Source organism: Octopus sinensis, unplaced genomic scaffold (genome assembly GCF_006345805.1).
Source record: "Octopus sinensis unplaced genomic scaffold, ASM634580v1 Contig03166, whole genome shotgun sequence".
NCBI lineage: Eukaryota > Metazoa > Mollusca > Cephalopoda > Octopoda > Octopodidae > Octopus > Octopus sinensis.
In genome coordinates, this window is record NW_021826292.1 from 2,501 (window position 1) to 13,316 (window position 10,816).

The 10,816-nt window shown below is 40.1% G+C and overlaps 1 protein-coding gene across 1 annotated transcript in view; it reads right to left on the minus strand.

Annotated features, from left to right (window-relative positions):
• LOC115227443 (G-protein coupled receptor 143) overlaps nucleotides 1-9,831 on the minus strand; it is a 12,242-nt gene extending 2,411 nt beyond the window's left edge. Inside the window, exons 1-4 of the mRNA XM_029798272.2 lie at nucleotides 9,703-9,831; nucleotides 4,364-4,452; nucleotides 2,251-2,343; nucleotides 310-419 (exon numbers count right to left, since the gene is read on the minus strand). Of these exons, the coding sequence (XP_029654132.2) occupies nucleotides 310-419; nucleotides 2,251-2,343; nucleotides 4,364-4,419 (259 nt within the window). The 5' untranslated portion in view covers nucleotides 4,420-4,452; nucleotides 9,703-9,831. The remainder of the gene's footprint in view (nucleotides 1-309; nucleotides 420-2,250; nucleotides 2,344-4,363; nucleotides 4,453-9,702) is intronic.
• Nucleotides 9,832-10,816: the final 985 nt, after the last annotated feature.

Below are 10,816 nucleotides of genomic sequence, written 5' to 3' on the forward strand. Positions count from 1 at the left end.
GTGTGTGTATGTGTGTATGTGTGTGTGTGTGTGTGTCTTTGTGTTTGTCTCCCACCACTGCTTGACAATTGGTGTTGGTGTGTTTACATCCTCATAACTTAGCACTTTGGCAAAAGAGTCCAATTGAACAAGTCCTAGGCTTAGCAAAAAAAAAAAAAAGATTAAGTCCTGGGGCCGAGTCATTCAACTAAAGATTTTTCAAGGTGATGCCCCAGCATGGCCGCAGTGTAACAACTGAAACAAGTAACAAGACAAAATATATAACAATGCTCCCATCCCCAAGTAAAGCCCTTAATCCTTAATCCTTACCTTTTTTGGCAGTGTAGTAGAAGAAGAAGGGATTACAGACAATGACAAGTAGCATGGGAAGAAAGTAAGCCAGGTAGTTTGCTACTTCGTTAACATTTGGACCTCCGCACCTGGCAATAAGAAGAAGAAAAGGAGAGAGATAAAAGATGTGGATTAATATAAGAATATTATTTAAAAGAGATTTATTGTTATTATATAATGATTTGTGGTTAAATGCAAAGATGCATGCATGCATGCATATATATATACATATATGCAGACTTATGTATTTTCATTTTTATTACTATATGATCAAATGCCACACATCCACTTCCAAGTACGTTTTATCAATATATATATATAAACCTCGCCAAGATAAATATTTAAACCACCTGATGAATGACTGTAACTTGAAAATTTAAAGAAATTAACAGCCATGAAACGATCGTAGTGATATATTAATTATATTTTTTTAATAATTTTGTTATATATTTAAATAATATAAATTAAATAATCTTATGTATTGGCTTAAGTTTTTCATTGTATGATTTGCCTAATAGTGGTTTTGTCTCTAATTTAATATAATATATATATATATATATATATATATATATATATATATGGAGGCGCAATGGCCCAGTGGTTAGGGCAGTGGGTTGTGGTTGTAGGATCGCGGTTTCGATTCCTAGACCGAAAACAACTAAAACTCCACGACGCTCTGGCAAGGGCTGGTGGCGATCCCTGCTGTACTCTTTTGCCACAGCTTTCTCTCACTCTTTCTACTGTTGGTCTGCTCGCTAAAACAATGTGAAGCACATTGCGACTAGCGATGTGTAGCAACATCTGATAGCCTGGTCAGTCACAGTGATATATATTGGCATCTTGGGCAAGTGTCTTCTGCTATAGCCCCGGGCCGACCAAAGCCTTGTGAGTAGATTTGGTAGACGGAAACTGAAAGAAGCCTGTCGTATATATGTATATATATGTATGTGTGTGTGTGTGCTTGTGTGTCTGTGTTTGTCTCCCTAGCATTGCTTGACAACCGATGCTGGTGTGTTTACATCCCCGTGACTTAGCGGTTCGGCAAAAGAGACCGATAGAATAAGTACTGGGCTTACAAAAAATAAGTCCCGGGGTCGAGTTGCTCGACTAAAGGCGGTGCTCCAGCATGGCCGCAGTCAAATGACTGAAACAAGTAAAAGAGTAAAAGAGTATATATGTATGTATGTATGTATGTGTATATATATATATATATATACACACACACACATATATATATATATATATATATATATATATTTCAACAATTGAGGGTAAAATTAATTAATTATTAATCAGTTTCACCAAGTGTTCAGTATGTAAAGGGACCATTATAGGCGAATTCAAAATATTACATTATATATAAGGGCTTAGTAAAATAAATTACTTTGCCACATACTGAACTCCTTAGAATAGCAGCTAAAGAAATTTCTTCAGCTATTTCTAATACTTAAAGAAGATCTCTCTCTATCTGAGAGAGATCTTCTTTAAGTATTAGAATAGCTGAAGAAATTTCTTTAGCTGCTATTTCTAATGAGTTCAGTATGTGGCAAAGTAATTTATTTTACTAAGCCCTCTATATAATAATATATATATATATATATATATATATATATATATATATATGTATCGATGGCACATGGAAAGTACCATGTACAGTCTGTAACATGGTTGGCATTAGGAAGGGCATCCATGCCAAAACAGCCTTGGAGTCTGGGAAGCCCTTCAGCTGGCCAGCTCTGGTCAAGCTGTGCAACCAATGCCAGCATGGAAAAGGGATGTTAAATGATGATGATGATGATGATGATGGTAATAATACAGACAGACACACAGACAGAACAAGAGGCTAAGAAAATAATTTAAATTCCTGAAATAAAAAAAAGCAAACAGGCAACAGGAAAATATCCCGTAAGTAATACTTACGTGCTGAGTGAGGGATAATAAATAGAAAATGACCCCGAAGCAGTCAAAACAGCAGGGATGACTAGGTTGAAAAAGGGCCATAAAGATTTGAGCCTGGAATACAAAAAGAAAGAAAATTTAAAAACACAAACGAACCAACATAGGTACATGCATGGCTGTGTGGTTAAGAAGCTTGCTTTGGAATCCCATGGTTTTAGGTTCAATCCCACTGCATGACACTCTGGGCAAATGTCTTCTATTATAGCCCCCTCAGTGATCAATTCCTTATAAGTGAAATTCATCAACAGAAACTGTTGAAGCCCTTCATAATATATATATACTTGCAGTATCGCCCGGCGTTGCTCGGGTTTGTAAGGGAAATAACTATAAAGCATTTTTAGAGAGTTATAGCAAAAAAATAGCAAAAAAATGGAAAAAAAAATGGGAAAAAATTATGGTAATTTTTTTTTTGAGAGTTAAAAAAGGTGGAGTTGCGTCCCCTAGACGGTCTGTGGTTTGTGTTTCTGATTCTCGACCCCATGTCGAATTTATCGATTTTTTTCAAAACTGGGGGAACTTTTCAAAGTTTTCCCTGCGTTAGTTTTGAATTATGACATTGGGCTATGTGTGTGTCAAGTTTCATCAGAATCGGTTGAAAGCCGTGGTCAGGGTGAGGGTACAACCTAACAGACACACAGAAACACGCACAGACAAACTGCCGTTTATATATAGAGATATATATATATATATATATATATATATATATAGATGAGTGTATTTTTACCTTGTTAACAATTAACATGGAAAAAAAAACAAATAGTTACCAGGGCAGCAAAAATCTCACAAGTAAAGATGTTGTAACTCCGTGTTTATAAAGGTAGAAACTTCGTGTTTACGTGGAATATTTTGAATAATATATGAATACATAAATGGAGTTTAACGCAGGTGTAAATCAAATATTTTTACTTTTGACACATGTTTCGAAAATTTCACTGATACTATTCAAAAGAATAAATGGTATAAACAATGCAATCTTCTCCTCAGGAAAGTGAAAAAAACGAAACTCGGCAATAAGACATTTTAGCAAAAGATGATGGATTTGTATAGCGATTGACAGAACGCTATTAATATTGTTTAAAAAAACGTTATATGATATAACGTCATAAGTAGCTAACAGAAAGTAAAAATATTTGATTTACACCTGCGTTAAACTCCATTTATTTATTCATATATATATATATATATATATATATATATTGGTAAAAACAGTAAGATAACAAAAGAAAGAAAGAGACCTCAATATTATGTAAATAGAGGAATTTATCTGTAAATGTAATATGTGACAATTATTCAATAGCCAAGATAAAATTATTGAGTTTCGGATGCTGAGGTGGAAATCCACGCCACCATCTCTTCAGTTATCTGGCCATCGGAAAAACGCTATGAAAAATGACCGTTATACAAAGGTAAATTACTGTGTTATTGACCACTATTTAGACAGAAGAGGTATTCGAATGACCGCTAATTAAGGTAAGGGGGTAAAAAGTTCATAGTATTTGCGTAAGCGAGCCTGTTCATACCTACACATGTGCGCCTGCACACCCACGTGTGTATGCATACATTCATCCACCCTCACTAGAAAAATGTACACATCTTCGCTTGCATCCTTCGCCAAATGTATATGCATATATATACAAACCCACACAGTGTGTGTGTATGTTCATCAGTGAGTACATGTGTGTGTGTGTATGTGTGTTGGGAGCATATGATGCAAGAAACAGTTTGGCAGGGAGAGGGTGCTAGAGATGAAAAAAGAGAGAGGGAGGGAGGGAGGGAGAGAGAAAAGAGAACAAGAGAAAAGGAATGAGAGTAATGAGAGAGGGAGGGAGGGGGAGAGAAAAGAGAGCAAGAGAAAAGGAATGAGAGGAAAGAGAGAGGGAGGGAGAGAGGGAGAGAGAAAAGAGAGCAAGAGAAAAGGAATGAGCGGAAAGAGAGAGAGGGAGAGAGGAAGGGAGGGAGAGAGAGAGAAAAGAGAGCAAGAGAAAAGGAATGAGAGTAAAGAGAGAGGGAGGGAGAAAGTGATGGATAGTAATTGAGGTGGACAATTGGGGTCTAAAAGATAAAAATGACTTACCTGGGTTTACTGTGGGTTGCCAGGAGTATATCGAGGGCATAGGTGAAGTTCCACATGTAGGAACTGATGCAGTGAAATTCTATCCAGACCTTAAAGAGAAAAATACATAATCATCATCATTATCAGCATCGTCATCGTTGTCGTCGTCATCATCTATTTCTTTACTACCCACAAGGGGCTAAACACAGAGGGGACGGACAAAGGGATTAAGTCGATTACATCGACCCCAGTGCGTAACTGGTACTTATTTAATCGACCCCGAAAGGATGAAAGGCAAAGTCGACCTCGGCGGAATTTGAACTCAGAACGTAACGACAGACGAAATACCTATTTCTTTACTACCCACAAGGGTCTAAACACAGAGGGGACAAACAAAGGGATTAAGTCGATTACATCGACCCCAGTGCGTAACTGGTACTTATTTAATCGACCCCGAAAGGATGAAAGGCAAAGTCGACCTCGGCGGAATTTGAACTCAGAACGTAGCAGCAGACGAAATACCTATTTCTTTACTACCCAGAAGGGGCTAAACACAGAGTGGACAAACAAGGACAAACAAAGGGATTAAGTCGATTACATCGACCCCAGTGCATAATTGGTACTTATTTAATCGACCCCGAAAGGATGAAAGGCAAAGTCGACCTCGGCGGAATTTGAACTCAGAACGTAGCGGCAGACGAAATACGGCTACGCATTTCACCCAGCGTGCTAACGTTTCTGCCAGCTCATCGTCATCATCATCATTTTATGTCTGTTTGCCATGCTAGCATGGATTGGATGGTTTGATAAGAAGCTGACAAGGCCAGAAGCTGCACTGGGTTCCCCTGTCTGCTTTGGCATGGTTTCTATGGCTGGATGCCCTTCTTAATGCCAACCACTTCACAGGGTATACTGAGTGCCTTTTATGCAGCACCAGCCCCAGTGTTTTTAACATGGAACCAGTATTAATGTTTTTTATGTGGCACCATCATTGACAGGGTCACCAAGTATTTTGCAAGATAAAAAGCGACAATAATAAGCAACGTTTAGATCAATTCAAATATGTTCGAGACATATTTGGCCTGTAAAAAGGTCATGTTCGCTGTGGTTTGCTGTAGAGAAAGTTCTTGCTTTAAGCAGCAGATGTTAAAACACCACCAGTCATACCAGAGTAGCCCTTGTCAACTCATGAATGCATTTCAGGCTCCTTTTTTCCTCATCAGTACCAGATACCGAGCAGGACAACCTTGGAATGACTTTGGAAGTTGTGGTTTCTATACAAAAACTAAAACAAAAATTAAGGGTTCTGGGTTCAGTCCCACTGCGTGGCATCTTGGGCAAGTGTTTTCTGCAATAGCCCTGGGCCGACCAATGCCTTGAGTGGATTTGGTAGACGGAAACGAAAGAAGCCTGTCGTTATAATATGTTATATATAGTGTGTGGTATGAGTTTGTGTGTCTGTGTTTGTCCGCCTAGCATTGCTTGACAACCAATGCTGGTGTGTTTACGTCCCCGTCACTTAGCGGTTTGGCAAAAGAGACCGATAGAATAAGTACTGGGCTTACAAAGAATAAGTCCCAGGGTTGATTTGCTCGACTAAAAGGCGGTGCTCCAGCATGGCCGCACTCAAATGACTGAAACGAGTAAAAGAGTAAAGAGAGTAAAAGAGTAAAGAGTAATGGTAGACAGTGAGGGTGGAGTAGGATGGGGGTAGATGAGAGTACTGAGAACGAGGATGGGGGAATCACAAAGGGTGGTGGTGGTGGTGGTGGTGGAAGGGGATGATTCTACTCGTCAGTGCTGATGCAGTAGTTTTCCAGCAGTGGTCAAGCATGTTACATCTAATGTTACTCCTTCCAATATATCTTTAGTCCTTCAGCATTCGGATTACTCTTTTTACTCTTTTACTTGTTTCAGTCATTTGACTGCGGCCATGCTGGAGCACCGCCTTTAGTCGAGCAACTCGACCCCGGGACTTATTCTTTTGTAAGCCCAGTACTTATTCTATCGGTCTCTTTTGCTGAATTGCTAGGTGACAGGGACATAAACACACCAGCATCGGTTGTCAAGCAATGCTAGGGGACAAACACAGACACACAAACACACACACGCATATATATATATACATATATACAACGGGCTTCTTTCAGTTTCCGTCTACCAAATCCACTCACAAGGCATTGGTCGGCCCGAGGCTATAGTAGAAGACACTTGCCCAAGGTGCCACGCAGTGGAACTGAACCCGGAACCATGTGGTTGGTAAACAAGCTACTTACCACACAGCCACTCCTGTCATTACTCTGTCAAATGTAATGCTTATTTTTCTCAAATTGTTTTGAATAAATCAAGCATTATCTCACAGCTACCAATGATGAAATAGTTTTATTTTTAGAACGACATTGCAGGATAGGTGTGAGAAGGTTGATCTGGTCATTTTGAACATCAAACAGGTAGAAAATTTGGCCTGGATATTGCTAGCTTAAATACTAAACAACCAACCTTTTAGCATTCAGATCACACTGTCAAAAGTAATCCTTATTTATCCACATTGTTTTCAATTAATCATGCATTATCTTAAAGCTTTGAAATTTCAATGATGTGAATGTTGATTTTTAGAATGACATTGTAGGGTAGGTGTGAGAGGCTGGATCTGGTCTTGTTTTGAATTAATCATGCATTATCTCACAGCTTTGAGATTTCAATGATGTGATTGTTTATTTTTAGAATGACATTGTAGGGTAGGTGTGAGAGGCTGGATCTGGTCTTGTTTTGAATTAATCATGCATTATCTCACAGCTTTGAGATTTCAATGATGTGATTGTTTATTTTTGGAATGACATTGTACGGTAGAAAGAATTATTATTATTATTATTATTATTATTATTATTATTATTATTATTATTATTATTATTATTATTATTATTATTATTATTAATTGTTATTATTATTATTATTGAAGATGTCGCACTGTATCCAACATTGTGATATTGTTCATTAAAGATGTAATGTCTACTGGCGAAGGGGTTTGAAGTGCCTGTCAAGTCATAACAAGGACTTTTGAGCAGGCAGAATTGCTAGCACGCCAAGTCAAATGCTTAGCAGCATTTCGTCAGTCTCCATGTTCTGAGTTCAAATTCCGCCAAGGTCGACTTTGCCTTTCATCCTTTTTTTTGTGAGGTGGGGGGTCGATTAAATAAGTACCAGTTACACACTGGTGTCAATGCAGTCGACTTAATAGCCTACCCCAAGCTGCTCTTGTGCCAAAAATTTGAAATCATTATTATTGTTGTTGTTGTTGGTGGTGGTGTTGTTGTTGTTGCGGTTGTTGTTGTTGTTGGTGGTGGTGTTGTTGTTGTTGCGGTTGTTGTTGTTGTTACTGATAAGGCTAAACTGTCCTCTGTTGTTTAAACAAAACAAAACAAGAGACTGTCAAGTGCTTTAGCTGAAGTATTATACAATGTCAGAGATCATATGATAGCGGGCCTTCTGTACTGTTGTATAGGAATGGTGGTGGGTGGCAGTCGTGGTGGTGGTGGTGGTCGTCGTCGTTGTCGTCGTCGTCATCATTGTAGTGGTGGTGGGTGGTGGCGGTGGTGTTGTTGTTATTGTTGGTGGTGGTGGTTTTGGTTGTAGTGGTGGTGGGGGGGTGATAGTGGTGGTGATGGTGGTGGTTGTAGTGGTGGGTGGCAGTCATGGTGGTGGTGGTGGTGGTGGTTGTAGTGGTGGTGGTGGTGGTTTTGGTTGTAGTGGTGGTGGTGGTGGTTTTGGTTGTAGTGGTGGTGGTGGTGGGTGGCAGTGGTGGTGGTGGGTGGCAGTGGTGGTGGTTGTAGTGGTGGGTGGCAGTCGTGGTGGTGGTGGTGGTGGTGGTGGTCTTGATATTGCTGTGTAATAATGGTGGCAGTATGTTGAATGATTGTGAGATATTTTGAATCTGTGTCTAAGCACCTGTGTGTGTGTGGTAATGGTGGAGTGTGTGAATATGTGTGTATGAAGGTGTGTGTGTGTGTGTGTGTGTGTGGTTTGGGATGGTGTAGGGTGGTGTCCTGAATACCATAAGTATTGTAGTAATGGTAGTAGCTGTGAAGAGCTTTGGTGGTGCTTGAATATCTTGTACAGGTGGCTAGTGGAGGTGGTGGTGGTGGAGGGGGTGGTGATGGTGGTGGTTGCAGTGGTGGTAGTGATGATGGTGGTTGTAGTGGTGGTTGTAGTGGTGGTAGTGATGATGGTGGTGGTAGTGGTGCTGGTGGTAATGGTGATGATGGTGGTGACAGTAGTAGTAGTGGTGGTAGTGGCCATCGTTGTGGTGGTGATGGTAGTATTGGTGGTGGTTTTGTGGTGATTGTCGTAGTGATGGTGGTGGTGGTGGTGGTGGTGGTGGTTGTAGTGGTGGGTGGCAGTCGTGGTGGTGGTGGTGGTGGTATTTGTGATGATGGTGATGACGGTGGTAGTAGTGGTGGGGGTGGCCGTCGTTGTGGTGGTGATGGTAGTGGTGGTGGTGGTGGTGGTGATTATGGTGGTGATTGCAGTGGTGATGGTACTGGTGCTGGTGGTGTTAGGTATGGAGGTATGAGGGCATATACACACATGATTTGATACTGTATGAATAATAATAGGCACAGGCATGGCTATGCGGTAATGAGTTTGCTTTCCAACCACATGGTTCCAGGTTCAATCCCACTTCTAATATAAGGATAAAATTTTTTTTGTGTAGTTATAGTGAAAAATATTTATGTGGTTAGATGATATAAAATCTATTTTTTCAGCATATTGGCATAGAAATTTTTTTCGTTTGCCCTTATTTATAATTGTTTATATATATACATACACACATGCACACACACATTCACACACACTCACATATATATATATATATATACATACACGAGGGGTGCTGAAAATTTCCTGGCTTTGGGTAAAAGAAAATACAGGAGAATCAATTAATTATGATTACGTTCACCATATTCTCCTCTCAGATTCACACACTAATTAATTGCAGCGGTCCTTCAGTTTTTCTAAGCCCTGTAAAAGAACTTGCAAGGTTGGACCTCCAACTAGGCCTTTTTAAGACCCTTAAACCATTAGTGTTTAAACCGGCCATATCTGGCACAAAATATTCTACATATTTTACATTTTGAACAAGCCATATCTAGCCTCTCACACCTAACCTACATTGACATTCTAAAAATAAACACTCACATCATTGAAACCTCAAAGCTATAAGATAATGTATGATTAATTAAAAACAATTTGAGTGAATAAGTATAACATTTAACAGAGTAATCTGAACACTAAAGGGTTTAAGACGGGAACTTTTCAGTAGCCCCTCATAGGTTCTATAGACAAAGACAAGTTGTACTTACAGTGATTCCAACGCATAATTTGTGCCGTAAGGTTACTGCCGAAAACAGGGGATAAGGTGTATAACCAGAAATCCAAATAATGGACCTTGTGAAGAAACCTGCAAGAATAGAAAGTAGAAAAGGGCTTTTAAAGGGGACACACAGGGCTACCGGATAGCAATGATACAGATGAACAAGGATGTGAGGAAAAAATTGGGGAGTGAGAGCTAGGCATAGTGTGTGAAGGAGGAAATGTGGGAAAGAGAAGTGATGTAGACTGGTTTGTTGGGGTAGGGTGAGGGAAAAGTTTTCTTGTTATGTGTGGGTGGAACACCCAGGTTGGGGGCTAGCAGATAGCAATGATACAGTGAGACAGGGCATGTGGGTAGAACTCACAGGTTGGGGGCAGGTGGAGAGCAGGGATACAGTGGCACATGGCCAAGAGGACAAGGTTGGGGAGTAGGGGTAATGGAAGGTAATCATAGTACATGAAGCAGAAATGTTGTGAAGATGTAGAGACGTAGTTTTGTTTGTTGTGGTAGAGTGTGTGAGAAATTTTCTTGTTAAGTGTGGGTGGGACGCACAGCGCTTCTAGAACTCAGTTTCGCTGATGTGGGTGGGTCTTCTCAAGAACTTCATATCACCAGACATCTCAGTCCATTGTCACTTCCCCTGCGAGGCTCAGCTTCCTGAGATTGGTCCTTACCACTTCATCCCATATTTTCCTAGGTCTCCCTCTTCCACAGGTATCATCCACTTTCAGTGATTGGCACTTCTTTATCTCCAGAGCGTCGGTTGCGGGGTCACTCCGAAAAGCTCTATCTGCAACAATTTCATCTCAATTGTGTGTGTGTGTGTGAATGTGTGTGCATGTGTGTGTGCATCTGTGTGTATGTGTGTGCATCTGTGTGTATGTGTGTGCATCTATGTATATGTGTGTGTGTGCTTGTGTGTGTGTGTGTGTGTGTGTGTGTGTGTGTGTGTGCATGTGTATGTGCGTGCATGCATGCATGTATGTGTGTGTGTGAGTACATCCTCTTCAGAGAGAATATTGCAATTTTGGTCCCTTATATGCTATGGAAAGCAGGTAAGCCCAACCTGAGGGGCCCTAGATCTCAAGAGAAAAAAAAAAGAA